Source organism: Pezoporus wallicus, unplaced genomic scaffold (assembly GCF_028554395.1).
Source record: "Pezoporus wallicus isolate ANWC-B61680 ecotype Strahan unplaced genomic scaffold, APGP_CSIRO_Pwel_v1 contig_2908, whole genome shotgun sequence".
In the NCBI taxonomy this organism is placed as follows: Eukaryota; Metazoa; Chordata; class Aves; order Psittaciformes; family Psittacidae; genus Pezoporus; species Pezoporus wallicus.
The window spans coordinates 4445735-4467576 of record NW_026642179.1 but is presented as its reverse complement, the minus strand read 5'-3'; the positions used below and the strand labels follow the sequence as shown (position 1 = coordinate 4467576).

General features: G+C 46.6%; 1 protein-coding gene across 1 annotated transcript in view; it reads right to left on the bottom strand.

The window, feature by feature from the left end:
- Positions 1 to 21842, bottom strand: part of CACNA2D4 (calcium voltage-gated channel auxiliary subunit alpha2delta 4) — a 127242-nt gene that overhangs the window by 5956 nt on the left and 99444 nt on the right. The window contains exons 27-34 of the mRNA XM_057428135.1: positions 17966 to 18027; positions 16791 to 16805; positions 14873 to 14917; positions 13852 to 13914; positions 7996 to 8066; positions 7101 to 7176; positions 5210 to 5262; positions 4231 to 4286 (exon numbers count right to left, since the gene is read on the bottom strand). Of these exons, the coding sequence (XP_057284118.1) occupies positions 4231 to 4286; positions 5210 to 5262; positions 7101 to 7176; positions 7996 to 8066; positions 13852 to 13914; positions 14873 to 14917; positions 16791 to 16805; positions 17966 to 18027 (441 nt within the window). The remainder of the gene's footprint in view (positions 1 to 4230; positions 4287 to 5209; positions 5263 to 7100; positions 7177 to 7995; positions 8067 to 13851; positions 13915 to 14872; positions 14918 to 16790; positions 16806 to 17965; positions 18028 to 21842) is intronic.

The window sequence follows — 21842 nt, the reverse complement described above, 5'->3', positions numbered from 1 at the left end:
ATTTTTTCTCCCCACCATTGTGATCCAGCAACACAAGACATCCATTAAGAGGCAGGAGCTGCAGCCCAATCTCCTCTTTAATGACTTCCTAGGTGAATATGATGGAAACTGAAACACCTCCCTGTGGTACAGAGCCCCCAGTAGTTGTGCCTTGTGCTTTCTGAACTCCCCCAAAATGTTACCTTCAGGGCAGCCTCCTACTTAAGTCCTCCCAGACTGCAGGCCCCACCTTTTGGTATCACGGTTAGGTTCATTTTGCACAGATCCAAAAGCACACAGGGCTTGATTTCAGCATCATGCCTTGTTCTGTATTCACCCTGGATTCACGCTAAATTAATCAACTGAGCTCGTTGTTTCAGGGTCTGGCAGCCAGGAGCTGCCTGGCTGTGCTCTGCCACTACTCACTGTCCCTCCCTGCAAACCCACACTGCAGAAGTATGGAAAAGCCTCTCCCATTTTTGCTAATGGAGAAAACCTCTGTCTAGTACCTGTCATAGGGATGGACAGTCCTGAGGATATTCGGGATGAGCAGCAGAAGGCCTGTTACTGAGATGAATTTCAAAGGCTTAGACATTTCTGATGAAACATGCAGAATATCCATTTAGGCTGGAAGGAGAGAAGCCACAAATGCTTTCCATGTCAGACCAGCTCCAGGCTGGTCCCTGATGGACGAAAGAAGTGTGAGGAACTGAGTGGGAGCCCTTTCCTTCAGCCTTAATTCACTGTGCTAGTGGCTGGGAAAACAAACTCTGAAACAGGCGGCCAAGCTACTGTAGTCTGGGCCAGGGACAGACCTTCTTAAGGACATGCTTGTGGTAAGACCACACACTGGTCCCCCAGCCACAAACCATCAATGTCCCATTGTGTTACCCCTGGATTTGCAGCACTCCTTGCTGGCCTGACCCGCACACATGGGCAAGAGCTATGCCTCAGCTCTGGACACAGCTCTAGAGAGGCAACACTTGAGCAGTAATCCTGGACTGAGCCCTGCCATGGTGGCTCTCGCAGGAGCAGCCTGTGTGTCTAGAGGTAAGCAATGGGGAGTGGGTTAGTCCCTTCAGGGGCGCTTTTGCCACTGGCAGTATGGCCTAAGTCATGCACAGAAGTTGCATTTCTGTTTGAGTCTTTCATGACCATCTGCAATTTGTCTTGATCTGTGTTAACTCCATCATGTGCACCAAGTTATATTTTTAAACTCAGCTAAATTGGCACAAGTCCCCTGCATAGACTGTCTTCAATCAGTTTCTTGGCACAGGCTAAATGAAAAGAAGCCCCTTTAAAATCTTCTAACTTCTGCGCAGAGACAAGACCTATGACAGAGATTATGCTTAAGCCTCCTGCCACTTAATTTGCTTGGAAGCAATGCAGCTGCAGCAGTATTGAGAAGTTCAGAGAAGCCCAGTAGCACGTACATCATCAGCAAAACGCCTGGGCTGAGCCTCTGCATGCACATGCTGGACATCAAAACGTTATCAGTGCTCCAAGAGCCTGGTGGTCAGGGATTAGTAAACAGCCAGAGGAGCTGATAGCAAATTGCAAACTTTATAGCAAAGAGTGAGTTAATTCCAGGCTGTCGTTGCTATCATCTGCACTGCCAGAAAGACTTTGTAAGACGTTTGGCAACCAATCCTTCTGAGTAGCAAAGGCAGCTGCCACGCTGTGTTATGAACTATACAGCCCGGACCGTGAACTCTTTCCCACCAACATAAATCACAAACCCAAGCCAGTGGATTTACTCTGGGACACCAGAGAAAGTCTGCTACTTAGTTACAAATACAAACCAGAGAATTTAATCGATTAACTTGCAAAATATCCTTTGTGTATATTACTGTGCAGTCAAAAAAGAAACTTTAGTGAGCTACACAATTATAGAAATAGTCCTTTCTAGGCTGCATTCCTTGGTCGGAAGTGGTTTTGGCTTAATTAAAAGCTTTCAAACCTGTGCTGAATGTCCATAAAAGCAGAAGACCTTACAGACACAAAGAGGAATGAGATGCTGAGAGCAGTGAAAAATCCATGGCAGCAAACATGTCTTCTTACCACCTCTGAAAAGCCAATTTGCATGATGAGTGCAGTCTGAATACATCATGCCCGTATTCCAACAGCAAGGCCTGCCTTCCCAGAAAGCAAGAGAACTTGGGAAGCAGAAACAGGCTCAACGCTGCAGAGCTAGAGGTGCACAGTCAGGCAAGGGTGAGCATTAGGTCCCTGGCCATTAATTCCTCTACCTATATCCCTGAATAAATGTGTGCTCAATTTCTCTCTCACAAAATGTCTCCTTCTCTTCATATTTTTTGCATACACCAGCCTTGGCATGCAGTCAAGGAAACGTTAACATCTCTGGCAAAAATCTACAGCCCCTTCTCAACAACATGTGCAATCCATTTCTTCCAGCCCCAGTAGTATTCTTCCACCCCGCTATTCCCTCCCCCACCCCCAGACACTCTTTTGCTTCCTCTTCTTCTTACAGTGAGACACATTCCAACTGTCTCTATTTCTCTATCTCTGTCTCACACATACGTCTTACTGGGCAGAGAGCAAATCGGCAAATACAAGCTAGATATGGAAGCAGGAAGATACAAACACAGCCACAGTCTGGACTGTGTCTTGGAGGGATTTCTAACTTGCCTGTAGGAGTGGATTTATGAGCTAGAGCATATACTTATCGAGCTGAACTGCCTGAAAGTAGTTGTGCATTATCCTGGGGCTGGGCTGGGGTTCATCAGAAGGAGCTAAGCCGTGGGGTGTGGAAAAGAAGACTTAAGTTGCCTCTTAATAACTGAAGTCTATGAGACCCATATAGTTTTTCCTGAAATAGGGCATGGATCGGTCTTTGGTTTGGTGTAGTAAGTGAAAAGAATGGGGCAGCTGGGAACCAAAGTGAAGGACATGCCATGGTACGTGGGCCATGTGCCCATCTACACCGTAGTGATGGTGTTGTCTGTACCCGCAGTCCCTGAGGAGGCTGGTGTGCCCCTTCCTTTACTGACTTCTCAGTGACAGACCTTCAATTGCCAGCTAAACAAGGAACAGAATCACTTGCTTCTTTTCAGTGCAGGGCAATAGAGCCCGGCACTGCCTTGTCTGTCACCTCTTTCTGCAAGGTCCCCATTGTCTAAAAGAAGCCTTTCCTAGCTGGGGTTTCTAGCTAAATCCTCCTCTTTTTGCTGTTAAGTAGTTTTACTTACAGTGATGGAAGACAGCTTTGGCTGGACAATTCGCGTGACATACATACAATGATGATGGAGCAACATGACAGTTTCATATGATGGCAGAGCAGTGAAGAGATGAATTTGCACACAGCAGCCATGGAGGTGATGCAGGAAAGAGATGAAGAAGGCACAAAAGGAACTGGTGATGAGCAGAACAGCAGTGAGAACCCCCTCCCTTTTCCCTCCCATCTCTTCAAGCAAAGACTAAACCAAACTATGCAGCCACTGAGCATCCACAGCAGCTCCCTGCAGGAACAGCAGGTTGGTCTGTCCTCCAAAAAGAGCAGTCGCTCTTGCACTGCCACAAGTACTGCACTTGCATCTGACTCTTCCTCACCAACTTCTGCACAGGGCCATTCCTGATGCATGTTAAGCAGCAGCCTACATAGAGGATAGCTGCAACTTCTACCACCATCTCTGGTGATCATCTTTGGAGGAGGTGAGTGGCACATACACAGTACCCAGACACTGGGCTGGTTATCTGACTGGAAGGGAATTCTGCTTTCTAAAAAATACTTTTTCCCCGTTATGCCACGAGAGTTCAGTGCAGAAGACAGCCTCACAGTTAGCAGGGAAGTTACCACTGTCCATTAAAACACCTTTAGTGCTGAACAGTGAGGGTGTAATAACGGCACCTGCATGGCATGCAGAGCACTCCTCTCCTTTCCCTTTGGGTCACCTCCTGCCTTTGCAGCTGATGGTCTCTCTTATCCTATGCAAGTAGGATGGGGGTCCTCAGAAAGAAGAGCCTCCCCCTGCCCCAGTTACCTTGAGGAAAGCCACACACACCTCACCCTCACTGCTCTGGTGCTGTGGCAGCCTGAAATGGGCATGGAAACAGGGGGAAACGGGGTGGTGGTGGGACCTGAAAGCTGGATTCCAGTGCCTGTGGAGGGAGAAGTGGCAGGGCAGATGGCTGGCTCCTCGCACGGGGCCAGGCTTCCCCATACAGCTTCTTCTGCCACCAGTGGCTGTAGCACTCATGTTCTATGGGGCTGCTGGACTCTTGTGTACTCACCATCTGCCAAGTTGTCTGAGTGCCAGAAGCTACTCATGCTAAACTCCAAAAGGAAGCTGTCAAAAGAGCAAAAACAGAGGATGCTTTTTCAGCAGCCTGGAAGGGTGCAGGTGTCAGGGAGATGGCCCCATTGCCCGATGAGTATCAGTTCTTAAATGTTTACTACAAATCTGTTGGCAGTGGAAGTCTGAGTTGGGTTTGTTTTTTTTTTAATTTATTCTTTTTTTTTTCCCTCTCCACATGATACTGTGTGGCTCTGTATCATGGGATGTGTACTGGGGAATATCTAAATGGGTTTTATCCTGGGAGGGGATTCAGCCACAGTGAGATCCATCTGAGGCACGGATGGCCATCAGGGAGCCCGTACTCTGGCTACTGGGAGGTAGCTGCACATCACATTAAATTATTCTGTACAGATATGCTCAAGCCCTCGGAGCTGGATTTTTTCCACACTTTTCCTTTTGCACACCCAGCAAGCTGAGAAGTGGTATTTTCATCCTAAATTGAGCTTGAACTCCAATTTTCCCCAGCAGTTTGGTGAGCTCGAATCCAGAGCTTCATTCAAGGTCTCCCCCCTCTCCTCCCTTGCCTGTCACTCAGACCTGAGCTCCCTGGCTTCCTTCCTTCAGACTTCGCCCCTGCGAAATGAAGGTGTGCATTCACTCATCACAGGCAAAGGAGACAGGCAAGAGGACTCAGCATCAAGGATCTGCATGAGGCCCCAGGAGACCTGAGTCCTATTTCTGACTCTGCCACTTTGTACTGAGTGACTTCAGGTAAATCCCAGACCTGCTACAGGCCTCTGCCTCTCAAAATGGGAATAGTAATAGCTTTCTGTCTCCCAGGAACAAGGCGCTGAGCTGAATGTCAGGAGAAGGCTGAGAGCAATGCCCTACGCAGGCACCTCTGCTTGCAGCTTTGTCAGCTCTTGCCCCCACTGGACTGAGCCTCCCAAACACCCCAGTCTTTTGGTACTCACATGAGGAAATCACTTATCAGCCATTTCACTGCAGCTAGAAAGGCATAAATTGGCTGGAGAACAAAAGAAGAAATGAGAAATACCGTAAGGACCTGGTCAGAGAGCTTAGAATTGTTATGCAGGACCCCATGTTTCAGACCAGTTCCCTCCACTGATCAGAGCTCTTGAAGACAGGCTGGAAATTCAAGGTCTGGGCACCACTGGAAAATGTCCAAAATACATCAAAAGCCAGCAGAGCTGCCTTGCTACTAATAATATCTTCTCACCCCCTCCCTGTCAGGGTCAGGGAGTTTATCACAAATGTATGAAGGACTTTGAAGATGTAATTGCTTGATGATTTCTCTCCAGTATGGATGACCTTGAAAGCTCAGAGCAGGAGAGAAACACAGCTAAATGGGACACCACCAGTTTAGGGTGCTTTTGTGTTCTGTTAGCAAGTGGTGTTTCTGGGACAAGTGACAGCATTGCCCAGGATTTAGTATCATCTGTCACTGATTGATTATGCTTAACTGTGCTTTCATCCAGCTTTTTCTCAAGATGGCATGACTTCTATCATCTTCTTGCTTTTCAGCTACAAATTGGAAATCCAGCATTGTCCCAGGGACAATTCATCTGCAGAGGATCCTGCTGCTTCTTTTCTTCATGGTAACCATGTCTAATTTTCATCTCTCCCTCTCATAATCATACCCTTATCCTCAAATCCAAAACACATGCAGCAGTCATAGGACATAAGATAATGTTCCATTACTGCTAACTGACTTATCTTCAGCCAGAGAAAGTCAACAAAGAGTAAAATGTACAGATGGTTGGGAATTTGGCTGAGTTTTTATGAATGTACATGAAAAATGGACTTTTCTTGCTTTCTTCCTTTTCAAGGGATTTCCTAAGAAGGGACAATGAGAGATGGAGGCAGAATGCTCTCCTTTTTATTCTCTTCCCAGTTCACCTCATTTTTGGCAGCTCATACTTTGTGACATTTCTTTCAGTAATCAAAATTGGAGGATAATAGCAATGACCAAGCAAATATTTTCACTACCCTCACAGTATTTTCATCTATCCAGGTGATGTACAGCCATTGCAAACCAGACACGTTGTTAAAATGTAGCATATTGTTAAAAAGTAAAATTTTGCTGAAAATTCTTTTACTAGAAATAAATTACAATGTCATGCTGTAAGAAGTATTTCCAGAACACCACATTTTAAAGTATCAAAACCCCAGTCATGACAGTAATAAATACAGCTTGTTTAGGATTGCTTCAACTAGTTTGAAGTAGCCTGAGTGTTCATTACTCAGTTCTGCCTGTTTGAGGACAGGTTAGCAAGGTAGAGTGGGATTAGATTATTAGTTTATATCATCTGAAAGAGAAGGTGCATTTGGGTACTGGCAAAACTATTCACTCTGATAGTTTGTCCCCTGGGCTATCAGCATTTCTCAGCTGCTTTAACCTGTCTCTGTTGCCCTAAGCCCACTCTGAAAAGCTTCCCTGAAAGGCTGACAGCTTTCTCTCAGATGCTCAGAGTGCAACTCCTCTTTCTGAACTGCTGAGTAAAACCATGTCCTGTAAAATCATTTCTGTTCATTTCAGCAGCAAGCTGGTTCCTTGGCTTTTAGGAGATGTCTGGCATAGTCTAGTTCCTGTCCTGTCCCTGGTGTTTCTGATTTTCAGTGAGATCCTATATGCCAAGAGAGCCAAATTGGAAACCACTGTCAGTGGCCATCACTGCCTTAGAAATATTCCTTATGATGAGTCTGGACATTCCCACCACTTGATAGCAAAAATCTGCTAAACTCTTTTGGGGAACGTGCTACATCAAGCTGTGGGAGATGTCTTAAGACGAGAAAGCCTCCACAGCCAAGCCCATAGAAGGCTGCATGCAGACAGGTACGTACGCTGAGCAGAGGCTGGGCACCGCTGTGGTGGTGGTAGGGTACTTTGCACATTGCTTGGTAATCATACATGGTCACCCTGCAATCGAAACAAAACAAGCAAGCAGTTGAAAGCAAGCAATGCAACTGCCTAAAGGACACATACATCAGCTTTTTCTAAGAAGCCCTTGTATGGAAGAACTAAATCAGCGGCCTGCTTACACATACATGTCTTTGTTGTTTGGTCAGTGCTGGATCTTGCAAAGCAAGAAATACAGGCTCTGGGTTAATGTAACTGGGTCAGTAAAGGAAGAAATATGTCCCTAATTTCAGATGGTGAGTAAAGCAGGCAGCGAAGCAGGAAAATTATAACTGTGAACTACCTCAAGTCCCCCTACTTCCTGTTTTCAAGCCACTGAAACTCAGAACTCTCTTTTGAAATGGGCTGGGGGAGTGGAGTGAGAGAAACAGAGGTATTCTGAGGAGAGAGAGAGAAACGTGCTCAGCCAGCTGCAATGCTACATCTGGGGGACTCTCAAGACCACTGCTCACAGGCTTTCCAAGTGGCAGGAGGAACTGAAGCGCTTTATACCCAAAATGCCAAGAAGTGTTTCCCGTAGCATCTTGCTCTGGAAAACACAGAGGAGCAGCTGCTTTCTAGCCACATGCAGATCAGGAGTTACTGTCTCTCTCAGTGCTTTGCAGCAGGCAGAAGAGCAGAATGAGGAAGAACAGGGAGTGTGGTGATGATGGCTGAGCGAGTCAGGGGAGGAGGCAGGTAGCTGTAGGAGCTGTTTTATCAAAACGAGTCACATGCATCAGCATGTGCATTTTCCCCTGCTGCTCATGGGGACCAGTCTGCTCTGACCCACACACCAGCTAAAGAAAGAGAAGTACAGCATGGAGATCCCCCACTTACCGCCTGAACATGCCCATGTTTAGCAGCTGGGTCATTACTGAGCCATCCACTGCACCCAAGAATTTTCCAGTCTGCAAGCACAAGAAAGGAAAAAAAAACAGAATAAACTGACAACAGTAAAATTTCCAAATGCTCGATGGGACCAGCTGATCCAGTTTGTCTGGAGGCCTACCACACACATAATGGGTGTTTTATAACGAGGTAATGCCAAGCTTTGTCCTTTGGCTGGCTGGAAAGCTTGAGGGAGGACTTCCCCCATCACCAGCTGGGCACTCTGCGCCATTCCTACCACACTTGGAAATGATTTAGCCCACGTAAGTCATGCAGCTTGTGATAGAAAAAGGAGGACTCTCAAGCTGCAGAGACCCAGGCACACTGATTCACTGGAAGACTGGGCTCTCCTGTGGATTTTTGTGAATCCACATCCTCCAGGTCTGAGTGCCTGTGTCTTCTGCTTGAACCTCTCTGCTAGCTCACAGCTGCAGTGGCTTTGGAAACCTTTGCTCTCCAGCTGCACTACGTGAACTGACACACCACATGGGAGTGAACTGGACAGATTTATTTAGGTAGGAAATGCAAGTTTACAACTTGCTGTTGTGCAAGTTCCAAGCAGGCAGTAACCCCAACCACACAAACCCATGCATCTCTTTAGGTTACTATGCACTGGCACAGACAGAGCTATTGCAAAGGCTCCACCCTAACAAAAGTTGCACATGGGACGTAAAAACCCCCAAATCCCACTTGGGTGCCTGAGCTAAAAGCAGAGCTTGTGGCTGTCTGCTCCCATTTATGCTTTGGAGTTAATATAATACCTCAAATACAGTCCTAATCCCAAATCCTGGAACTGCTGCTTTAAAGACTTCTTCGAACAAACAACAGATCTGTCTTTCCTGATTATCAAACCATGACAAATCTATTGCAAAAATGCTTAAAATCTGTCAAGTCCACTGCTTTGTTTAGAAGCAAGTAAATAAAATACTCATAAATAATAAAAGTGCAGATACAAGCTATCCTCCATCAATTTTCCTAGCTCACGGGTCTTGACACAGTTAACACCTCCCATATGTTATGGCAGTGTTCACGCAGTCTGGGGGGGACATTTTCTTTTCCACTGATAGACTAGCAGTGATTTAGCAAGTATTTAGCAGATGACAGATGATTTCATTTATTTGAGTGGGGTATTTCCACTATAAAAACTAGACCCTTAGGCAGATTTACCTAAGATCATATGGTAATCATCTAACAGTAGCGTTACATGAGTATGAGCTTCTTCCCAACAGGCTTTAGAATGCATTTCACTGTATATATCGACACACAACATCAACTCCTCTTCGAGCACTTAGGCTGTAATCATCTCAGACATAGTCAAATGTGTCTGAGCAAGCGCTAACTTTTTTCACCTCCCTCGCTCTTTCAATCTGATTAGGGTGGTAAAAGGAGGCCAGCTGCTTCAATTTAATACCAGTCTGTAGCCCTAGCAGGAGCTAGAGCAGTGGGATTTAAGGCAGTGCAAGCTGCAGCTGGTGTGGCAAGGGGAAGTGTCTCACCCTGTTCAGAGATGCTGATGTCTGAATTTCTCCAGGTAGGATGTCGTTCCTATAGGTACAAATATGAGGAGCTTTTAGTATAACTCAGAGAAAAGCTTAGGGTATGTGTTCAGGAAAGCATGAGCAAATTGGCCTTTAACACCAAACCAGACATTCAAACCTTGGTGCTGTTTCAAGTACTCTGTGCAGGTAGTAAGACAGGAAAGCAACACTTGGCAGAAACCTAAGCGGTCCTGCACTGAAGCGACATTTTGCCAGGCAGCTCTCATTACAGCCTGCTTCCTCAGTGACTGGCTGCTGCTCTCCCTGACATTCCCCTGCTGTGTTTCTCCTGATTCCCAGGCTGGGTATTAGGCTGGAAGCTGGGAATTAGGCTGGAGGCTGGAATTGCACAGGCTCTTGCAATTTCAAAGATTCAAAGCACAAAGCATTGCCTCTGACATCCTGCGTGTCACATGCTGTATCAGATCCCTCTGCAGCTGAGAGCGTACAAGCGTTCATGCACGCTATGCACAGGAAAGAGATGTATCCTGAAGCACACACATGGCTTGCAAGGTACATCACTGCTTACAGACATACATGTTCCTGTGCTTTGCTGGCTCACTGAACAACCTGCACTTTTGGTACACACAAAAGCTGTAGACAAACAGGATCTGCCAAATGGGCCACGCTTTGGGCAAGCAGAGCAGGCAGCCTCCTTTCATGGCTCAAACAAAGCCTGCCCTTCCTTCTCCACAAGCTGTGCCCACCCCTGGTGGGATCTTGGCCTTTTAGCTACCACCCTGTCCTTGAAGTCCTGCCCAGGCAAAGCTTGCAGATGTCTCAGGGAGAAGGAAGCAGTCCTAGAAAAAAGAGGTTTAGTGTGCAAGGGGACATCTAGATGCAGCAGGTGGAGGGAGCTCAAGACCTGTGATCCACAGATGTGCCTCTGGCTGGCAGCAAAAGGGGGCTAAAAACCCAGGGCCAGTCATGGGCCAGGGCTGAGAACACTGGCAGAAACATACTGTGGAGCAGCCCTCACTGCAGCACAGCCTGAGCATGCCACTGACTTTACCTTCCTCCACTGCCCTGGATCACCTGGTCCTTTCCCTTTCTCACTCCCTTCTCCTGGCTCTGGCTATTAACTTTTTGCTCCCTCCACAATAAATCTGGATGGGGAGATTAGCCCAAATTAAGAGATTACCCATTCTCCCCAAGTAATCCTGTAGGAAGGTTTCAATGCATCACTCATTAAAATCCTGAGTCCCTCTTTATTCTGTGGTGACTTTTGGCTGCTGGTAAGCTTCCTGCTGCCTTCAGGCAGAGGTTACTAGAGCTGATCCCCCATCCTGATTGCCCATCCGAAGGACAGAGGGAAGCAGAGGCCAAGCCAGGCTGTCCTCTCCCCATTCCTTTGTGAGGCTGCTCTGGTTTCCAGTGTGGCCACCCAAAAAAGAGGTGCATGCAGGAGGCTGAGAACACCATAAAGCACCACAGCTTTATGTGTGCTTGCATCACAAGGGAGCAAGCAGAGAGATGGAGCAAAACATCTCAGAGCCCCCAGGGTGGGTCTCTGGCACTAGCAGCTTGCTCAGGAGCTGTAAGGATACAGGCACTGTTATTCTTAGCTTGCACCTTGCCCCAGGAAGTAGGCATTTTGGACATGAAAGCCCCTTGGCTGCCTTCCTCAGGGTAGTGGGGTTGTGCATGGGGCTCTGATTATGCTGGAGGTGCCACAGCCTGCGTGGTTTACTGGGGTAGATACTCACTCAGGTACCCTAGCTCCTTCAGCATCTGATAAGCCCATTCCCATCCTGACTGATGGGGCAGAACAGGCAGCATGCAGGCAGGCTGCCATTCTGCCTGTTGCTGGACTGAAATGCTGACCCATACAGCTGAGCCACTCTTGCTGGTGTGAGGCAGAGAGGGAGGAGAGTGAACTAGCCAACTTCTCCAGAAAGGCAAAATACACACAGAACCCAGGAATGGGATCTGGGGGGGCATTATGTTAAAAGATGCACTGAGGGGAAGATTGTGGGATGGGGCAAAGAAGACCACATAGCAACAAGTGTTCCCCTGCAGCAGCATCATCCAAGTGGCAAGGCTATGAAACCCAGGGTACTGCTGCTGTATTGAATTCCCTGTAGTGTTTAATAGTGTGGATACTCCTGGTGCCTCCAGGAAATAAAAGCGGTAACTAGAACAAGATGATGGAATCAGAAGAAAAGTAGTGGTGAACTCTCCAAGGTCAGTGGAGGTAACACCTGGAAGAGGTAACAGCTCTGGTGCCTGCCAAAAGGCCTGATCTTGGAGGCATGCAGATAATGTTTATAATTTACCCAAATCCAGTACAATGCCATGTTTCTACTGGTCAGATCTTTCAGACAGGAGCTTTTGGAAAAACACATTTTCCATAAGATGCAGAAAACACATGGAGGCAGAACCCAGGGGGACAGTGCTGGCAACAAACAGCAGATGTGGTAGCTAAAGGGTGTAGTTGCCTTTATCTATGGACACATGCCATAGGATTCAGCAAAGCACCTTTGAAAATGCCATGCAGGGCAGAGGAGGAAGCTGCAAATCCTAAGATTACCAGCCCATCCTGACCATGCAGCAGGACCTGGTCTCCCAGAGTAAGGAGTCAATATAACTTTACAGCAATTTCCTCCCTTGTATTTTCAAGTTTTCTTTGCCTTTTTTTTTGGCATACCACGTTACTGAAGGGGCACTTTTTACTGGAATATTCAGTAGGTCACTTTCCCAACAGAAAAGAGGTTGGTTATTCCATGCAATATGCCCCCTCCTTGATATCTGTCTATATCGGCCCCCTGGTGCCAATGTGTTGCTGATTCATTTTGCTTTGTGAGCCTCAACAGTTCCCATTTTGGCCTCACTGAATTTACTGCACAGTGCCTGCAGAATTCACAATCTCACCTTTTCTTTTTGCCAGCTTATTTGTAATATGCTAACCAACACAAGTCCAGATGGGAAACCACGGGAATCGTATAACTTGACACTTTCCATCTAAATATCCATCTAAAAATTCCTCATCTTTCTTTTCTGTCCCAGCTACTTTGAGATCAATGCCACTACTTCACTCTTCAACCAGAACTTGTTCAACAGCCTCTTGTAAGGGACTCTCTTCAAGGCTTTTAATAAAACTGACAGGCAGTAGGTCATCCATCCTCCCTTACCTCCTGCTTTACCTACACTTTCAAAGAGCTATAGCTGGTAAGATAGAGTTTTATCCTTTATAGAAGTTCTGTTGCTTGTCCCAATCATATCCATACGGTGTTCTGTTACTTTACTTGCAATTTCTAGTTCAACCTGTTTGTCACATCTTGAAGCAAGCAATTTCTGGGATCAGTTCTACTGACTTTTGGAAATACACATACAGTGTTTGGTAACTCCAGTACTGTGGAAATTTTAATGCAACTGCACACTTCTGTTAGTAACAAAACAGCTTCATTCCCCACTCTTGCTATTGACTTATTGCCTTGTAGCTTATGAGATTGTTCCAACACATCACTTTCTGACATCCAAATCTATGGCCTTTTATTATTTTGAAACAAATAGCTCTGTGGTGAATTTACTGGAGAACAGAAATGTACAGCTAAGCCATGCAGCGGCTGGTAGTGTTGGGTTTACACAGGCTACAGAGAAATCACATCATAAACTGCACCCCTTTAGCTCCCTAGAAATGGTCATGGAGGTACTGGCAGCAAGAGGAAAGGAAGCAACTTCTGTTGTTATATTTTTATTACTATTCTGAGTCTTTTTCCTTGCTCCTTTCACCTCTGTGTGTCCAGCAAACCCTCCAGTTCTTTATATGTTCTCCTGTTTACAATTTGCTTAAACGATTTCATCTTTGTTTTTGCCTTTGGCGTTTTGTTCTTACCATCCCCTTGGTTTCCCTTCCTGAAGAATGCCTGCTTTGACTTCAGAGGCACTCAAAAGTGCTGCTCCCTTCCTTTCCCCCTTCCCTCTTTTCCTTTCCCTTTCCTTCCTTTCAGTTTCCTGAAGTCAGGGCACACCTGCCTTCTGGGATTGCCTCAGATCATCATTCAGTAGATTCTGTGCAGAGAGAAATGAGTCTGATTTCCTCACTCCTGATAAAAAGATATTTTGACTAGCTCCTTCCTTATGACTGCAAATTCCTTCCTCACCTAGGATGTGCTGTCACTCTGCTGGGAGGCTTCCCCCTCATCACACAGCTGAATTTAATTACACCACAGCCACCCTTATTACACAATTCAACTTCATTCGTTTTAACCAGCTCTGGTGGGTTATTTAGGATCACTCTCCTCCTCCTCCTCTTATGCTTTCTTACCTCTGCAGGTCTTTTGGAAACGAGTATAAAGCCGTTGTTATCAATAAGGAAGCAATTCAGAATCTGCAGAGATTAAAGAGAAGCAACATTAAAGACAGCTTTTTCCATGGTTGTGTGGCATGTGCTTCCATGTACTGCTCTGTGCACAATGGCGTGGTGTGGGCTGTGCTTACAGCAACAGCCTTGGCATTTCTATGCCTACCCCCATGGCTAAGCTATGGGGTTTTACACAATTGACTTTTCCCTCTCTGCCTCTGTCTTGAGGTATTTAGTTTGTGAGCTGACTGTGACAGTGACTGTCTCTTGCCAGGGCTGTGAGCCACACTTAAGAAGACAAGGCACCCTGCAGGACATTTGGAGAGCACTTCTCTAATAAAATGGTATCTAATGCTTTCCATCTTCAGATTTCAGAGTTTTATAACCACTCATGAAATAACCCTCTCCTCACCACTGAGTATCAGTGATGGTCTTTGTTTTGATTTTGCAGAGCAGGAAATCAAGGCACAGAGTTTAGATGAAAACCTTTAGGTCTCACAGGGGAAAACAAGGATGCAGGGGAAATCGCACATTAACATAGAACAAAAATTCTCTGGTGTTCTCACTCTCCAGGACAGAGGAGCTCCTGTCCCAAATATGCCTGAGACCAAGGTTAAAGCAGTGGCCTAAATGCAAAGAGGGGTGTCCAGCGTGCCTGTCATGCTGACAGCCACTTTCTTTGGAAGATCTCGGATGACAGTGAGGCAGCCTTAGAGGAGATGGACTCTCCTTAGAGTCACTGGCTGGAATCTCCATATCTCTGCCTTGGCTCAACTGACATCTCACAGTAAAGGGGAAAACCTAAACAGCAGGTTTACCTCAACAGCTCAAGGTCCTGCTCCCAGCTCTGCAGCCTTTTGTGATGAGGTGACAAGCAATACCTTTTTGTTCAGTGTGTGTATAGGTGTGCGTGTGTGAGATCTCCACAGAAGAGGTATTCAATCACATCCATCACAGGTACAGGGAAGAAATCTGGGCAACTTACGTCATCCTGACAGCTTAGTGGACAGGCACCGTCCAAGGCACTGCACTGGAAAGGAAAAGCAGAGAATTAAGCATGGCACGACCTCATCTTACAGTCTCCCCTGTGGGACTGCTGAGCTAAAGGTCTCCACACTACTATCACATGAAGCTCTGCAATTTAGCTGGCATTTCCCCCAAGACAAGCTCTTGAGCATGCAGAGGTACCACCCCCTAAGTTGGCCACCCCGTGCCTCTGTGTTCTCCCCACCTCTCTGAGCAACATCTCCATTGCTGAAGGCTTTGATCCTGCATCTGCCTCCCTGATAGTGTCCCTGTGCACTTCAAGCAGAGGTGTCTTTTGTAAAGAAAGGGGACAGCATCAAGCTCTCTGGCTGCAAATGCAAAGGTTATTGTGCACTGGTGAGAAACCAGCATGCATTTCAGCATCTGCTGGTAGCTGCACTAAGCACAGAGCATGGTATTTTAGACCAGGATTCTTCTCCAGCAGGGATTTTTTGTTGTTGTTGCTGTTGGTTTCTTTATTCTCCAGACAGCTAATGATAAAATAGGATGTGAATGGTGCTCATGTAGCCCAAGGCACCATCCATTTGTTTCATTTAGGATTTCTGTGTACCGCACTTGACATGTGTTTCACAACGCTGAACTTGGTGGGGACACGAGGGGTTAAGTGGTGAGTAACAAAGCCCTTCAGGTAGTTATTGATTTCATAATTGTTCCAAGTTTGCCATGGCTGTGCCTGTCTGTCCCTTTGTGTTATTTTCGAATGCTATTTTCCCCAGCAGCAGAGGGAAGAAAGCTGGCAAGGTGTTGCCATTTCTGTACACGGGGTCCCTTTCCTGCCTGCCAGAGGTTTTCTGGGGTCAGGGAAGGACACTAAAGTGCTGTGTGGCCTGCCTCCTCTCAGCCTGCTGCCCTTTATTTCCTTACAACCCTTATGCATAAACCCCAGACCCCTTTCTGAATGATTCTCAATAACAAGAGGTGAATTTTCCTTTTCAAATCACAAGAAGACTGTTACTTTCGGTTAGAATTTGTTTCAGAGGAGGCTTGGAGATGTCTGGGTTTGTTTCAAGCCCCGTGGCTTTGCAATATTGCATGCTCATGCTCCAAATCCCACTGGCTTTTTGAGGCTTCGGGGATGATGGTTTAATAACGTTCCTTTACCCACACTTGCAAGCATCATCTCACCCCTTACGGAACAGCATCATGTTGTTTTGTTTCCCTGGACATATGCATAGAAGTGGCCGTGTACTTCATCCCAAGTGGGTTCTTTCCTTTGGTCATCAGAGAAGTATGGCTGCAAAGAACCACTATTATGGCCTTGGGGGATAAGAAATACAGAATCCAAAGCATGAAAATCAGAACAGAAACCCAGGTGAACCAGAGTGGTTTCCAACAAGAAAGGCCTATACCTCACAGCATCTTCCTCAGCAATGTGAGGACTGAGTCTTGCTGCCGCTGCCCTTCCAAATTGGAGAAGATCCAGCAGTGCCCAGTGCTGGACTAGCTATGCAACAGTAGGACTGTGGTGAGAAGCCTGGGCTGAGAGCACCAGCAGCTTGCAGGGAGCCCCTGAGGTGGGGGAAGAGCTGATCCTGATCTCCCTGATTGCTCTGAGACCATATCTACTATGTTACGGGCACAGGTCCTTCCTCAGAGACCAGCTTACTTCACAGTATCTTCCTGCTGTTGGTCAGATCTCTGAAATGCTGTGACCCAGAGCACTTTGAGCTTTGCCAAAGACACTTAATTACTGTGAAGACAAACACAGCCTACGACAGGATTGGACTGTCTCCAGTGACTACAGACAAGGGACAGTGCCTATAATATGCTGGCACACAAACAACACAATTATGAAGCCAAGAGCTGTGGAGAGGCCTGCTGGGATGCCTCCTCATCCCCAGCTTTTGTCTACTTACATCACTGTCATTGGGCTGGGAAACGGGAGGCACAGCATGGACATCCAGAGCGGCACAGCATGCGGTGAAGTGGGAGAGAGAAAACAAGATCTGTTAGTCATTCCTCTGTCAAATGGAGGTCACGTTCTCTGGAACCATATGCAGGCTCTTTTCCATACCAGCACCTAGCAGGGCCATGGGTTCCAGGCACTTGGCACACAGGCCTTTTTTCAGCTTCTTTAATAAGGCTTCCCGGTTTCACTTAACACCCATGTGGGCTTCTTTGTGTGAGAACTGCCTGGGTATGGCCCTAAGGAGATATTTAAAAATGAAGCTCTCTGCTGATGCACCAGGATATGCTCACGCACTTTGCAGAAGTATTTTTAGCTCAGGTTAGGTTTACGTGATATCCCACCTGTGAGGATGCTCCTGCCACTGCAGCCAGCTCTGAGCTTCTCCATTCCCCACCTGTGCTCGCTCCCAGCAAGCAGCCTCCTGCCCTTCTATCTTCTCTGTCATCCCCATCTAACAACAGTTCCCTTTCCTGACAGCAGAGAGACACTTCTGCTGCATGCTGCTTTGGTCCCATCAGTCTCACCCCTCCAATATACCTTACCAAAAACAAAGCCAGGGGAAAGCCTCTGGGTGGTAAGGGAAAGGTGTTTCACTTTTCCTGACTCTCAGACCAGGGCAGCTGTTTTAATTATTCCATTTCTTTCAGTCCAGCAAGAATTTCCAAAATTAGGACACCACTGAAAGCTTATCCCTGGAGCAAGTGATTTTTATTTTTGCAAGCTGGTAGCATTTTGTTACCATTACCAAGATAAGAGAGCGCAGTACATTTTTTTTTTTAACATGTGCCCAAAATTGCAGATTTCCATGAGGTTTCTGAAAGGCTGAATGAGCACAAGCATATTTCCACAATTAAATGTGTCATATGCAGCAGAGCTAATGCCAGGCCAGGATGCTGACACTGTCAACACAGCATTTGCGGAACAGATTCATGGCTCACATGGCATTAGTGTCGTCAAAGGATTACAGAAATGTGTGACTTCAAACTAATCTACTTCATAAATCTTTTAATATGAATGTCACAAAAGCCTTCATCAAAATGCCATCATATGTGATATAACAGTATCGACCTAGCTGATGAACAGCATTAAATTGCCTCTCTACATGACTGCTGATACTCCTACCTGTTGCATGGCCATCCAAAACTTGCGTTGGAGCAAATCCAGCTTGATTTGCACACCCACCGCTATAGGAAACAAGAAAGGGGGAGGATGAAAAGAGGAAAGTACCAGAGACAGAAGGACAAATACAAATTAAGAAAGGAGGAGTAAATATTTGCCTGAAGTGATGGGACGGAAATCACAATTGCAACCTTCTTCCAAGTGTGAATGATAAGCATCAGGGGATCAGTGCTGAGTCAGACTGCCAAGTGAGAGTCAGTGGTTTAACAATGCAGGGGAAAAGGGGACAGTGTCTGTACTGAGGTACTGACACCTCCCTCCCACTAAACACTATGGAGCTACAAAAAAAGTCCCACCAAAAATCCCAGGGCAGCGAGCATGTGAACTTTCATCTTTGTCTTTTGTAGATTTGCAGATGTTTCTGATCACCCCAGCCTCAACTGTTGCACAGCACAGCATCAGGCGGAAATAAAGTAGGCCAGTGTGAGGAAGGGACTCATTCAAAACCCCACCTGTCTCACGGGGAGACCACAGCAATTTAGATGGCTCCTAAGCCATTACAAAAGCACGGAAATATGAATGCCATTTGACAGAAAGGTGTTGATTAGAAGCAGTGCTTTGTTACCCGGTCCCAGCCGAGTGAACAGTGGGCTAAGCAGAAGTGTGTTTCTTAATGAAGTGTGTCCTAATTTCTTGGCTTAATTTCTCTTCTATTCCCAGCATCATGTTCCTGAAGTAAGGCATAGCTTCACAGGAGAAGAAATAGTGCAGGGTCTCCCTGACAGAATAACCTAGCTGTCCCTGGGTAGGTTGCTTGCAAACACACGTAATAACCAGTGCAGTTGTGTGCAGCCTGGCACAGTGACAGGAGCAGTGGTGCTGTGTGTAAACTAGTTGAATCCAAATGCTCTGCAGGAACTACAGCCTCAAGCAGGACCTTGAAATAGAATGTAAAATGCAAGTGAGGGAGAAAAAGAAGCACAGAGAGGGAAAGTTTGAGCCTTTTTTCGCAACCACCGATATCGGGTGGATGAAGTGTTGCTGTTTCTACAGATTTCCTCTGAATTACCAGGACCTTCAAAGGGGGAACAGATCCTTTAAATCTGAATCATGCTGTGTGGGTGCTTTTAAGTTAACAGTATGATCTGATGCTCTAATTCAGATGGGTATGAATTAAAACTGGAGTATGCAATGGTATATTTCCTTGCAACATGTACAGAGACCCTGGCACCCGGCATCAGTTCTGCCTTTTATATCAGTGTCCTTGTCACATTCCCACTGCTATTACATCTTACAAAATCCCGTGTATCGCAGGTGCATTTATTATCCAGCTCTCCGTGCTGTAGACTGAATCTGACTGACTGTACGTGAGGAAAAGAACGATTTTGTAGAGCTGCCTTGCCCTAAGCTGTGCAGAACACAAACCAGACAAGACAAAGAACGTAAACAAAGGAGAAAGGATGAGGCTGAGTCCAGCTTGAGTGAAGATTTATCAGCTTCAGAGGGGCTATTGCAGGCATGGTTTGGCTTGGTGCCCCTGCTGACAAACCGGCAGCCCATGACAGAAGGCAAGCGGTGCTGTTGCTGCTGAGTCCGATGAGGCCCACGCATCCGATTTGGTATGTAGCTTTAAATAAATTCATCGTTTTCCTTTAACACCATCTCAGGAAAAAGTTATTCCCCTTATTACAGCAGATCACATCAACAGAACTGAGCATTATTCAGTACATGGAGTTTTTATGAGACCTGAAGAGGAGTTGACACCTGCATAACTAACCTTGCAATGCAGAGGCTTACTCAGTGGCTCATGTTTTTGCCAGTGGGAACATCTAGCCTTAAACTGTTCTTCAAGGTGAGCTTAGCCCCTGATTGTGAATTCTTGCCTCTGCTCAGGAAGCATAAGTACCATGTACCAAACTTGGACAGAGTTGCCTACAACATGAGGAAGGATAGCTCCTGGAGGCTTGCGTTGGTGTCTGGTGTCAGGGACAGAAAGCAAAGTCTCCCAGCTCTCTTTTTCCTCTTTCCACATCCACTCACAGCAATGTCTAACCTGTCCCTGCCATCTGTCATCAATCCTTGTCCTTTGGATGCAATCTTTGCAGCCCTAACTTTTCTGTAGGGCTTGAGCTTACACATCTTCTCTGCATTAGCCCTTCCTTTCCTCCCCAGTGGTCCAGCACCCATTTCTAGCTATTCCTCATGGAGCCGTGGTGAGCACTACTCTCCTCCTCACATCATGGCACAGCTGAAGAGGTCATTGAAAGCAAAGCTGGGAGCTATTCTGCCTTGCAGCCAGGTTTGTCTGTTTGGATGTACACATTACAGGGTACCACACTGGAGGGATTGCTCCATACTCCTGCCTGGCACCACCACTCCTTGCCGGTCAATAGGGATTGGCAGCTCATGGCAAGAGCTGTGAGAAAATTCCACACATTCAGGTGACCTGAGGAAAACATGAGAGCTGAGGGGAAACATGCCCCAATCACCCTCCCAGTGCTAGTAACAAATAGGTGCCTGGGTGCCTTCAGGCTATTGGCGAGGCTGGGGAGAAAGAAGGAAACTGGTAATTCAGCCTGAGGCAAGGATGATGCTACAGCTCATGTGAGAGGGAGAAAACTGGACTAAACCCTTCTCTGCTTGTTCCAAAGTACAACTGATCGTTAATGAGCCTTTTTGTTCTGGTGGCAAAGCATATACTGCAGCAGTGGGAAGATCTGAAGCCTGTGAAATGATGAGTGGCTCCAGTGTGCAGCACAGCAATAACCGTGGAGTCCTCAGAGAGATGGTAGGTTTATTCCTACCACTGTGCAAACACCCTGTGCAACTGTAGCGTCCTAGCAGGGAAATATAACACGTGGACCAGCAATGCTGTGCACTTTGCTTAGTTAGTATCACTTAGTTAGTATCACTTCATGTTGATGAGGTACCCAGACCTGTGAATGACTTCCCATCAAACCCAAGCAATGCCCACTGGATGGCTGCTGCTGGTTTTCTCTGGGATCTTGAGCTGCGATTCACTGTGGAGACAAGAGCCTTCCCCTCCACCTGTTCATCCCTCTGTTGAGCATGTCTGCCTCATTAGCTCATCCTCTGCTTGTCTCTCTGTCTGCCTTCCCTGGCTTCTCTCATTGATTGTCCATATGCTGTTCTCATAAGGAGCTTTCCCCAAGATTTAACTCTTGGGCCTGATGCACAACAAAAAGGCATAACAATCACAAGGCCACATCCTGTAAAGTGCTAATCAAGATTTACCTTGTCATTAACAACCTGTTTACATGGCAGTTGGTCCAGTAGTTAAATAAAACCTGTGATTCAAATAGAAGAAGCACCACAGCAGCAGAGCAGCCCTGCCCATACTGTCCATTTGCATTCCCCATTCTCTATTTCTGAAATATTCCTATTTTCCCTCTCAAGCCAGCAGTGGAGCTGCCCCACTCAAAATTTTACTTGAAGCCCCCTAAAAAATTTACTTAAAAAATAACTTCCAGGCAACTTAAAATGAACAGAAAGCTCAAACCAAGGGCAGCCTGTTTACAGTACTGGACCTGACAGAAGAGGCAGTTCAGGTGGATCAGCAAAAGAGTAATTCTTGCACATACGAGCTACAGAGGTCTTCAGCAAGCTGGACGGAGGCAAGCAAGGGGTCTGATCTGTGGGATTGGGGTGGCTGCAGGAGCCCACAGGAGAGCACAGAGGGAAGCCTGAAAGAGGCAGTGGGTTGGATTTGATGGTACCAATAGGCTGTGTCAGGGAGGGCAGGGGATGCCTCTGTCACTGCGTGGATGTAACCACACCCCAAGCTGGACACATCTCCCTGCCACACACCAAATGCAGGGGAATGAACTGTGGGTGCAAACACTCCTCTCTTTCACCCATT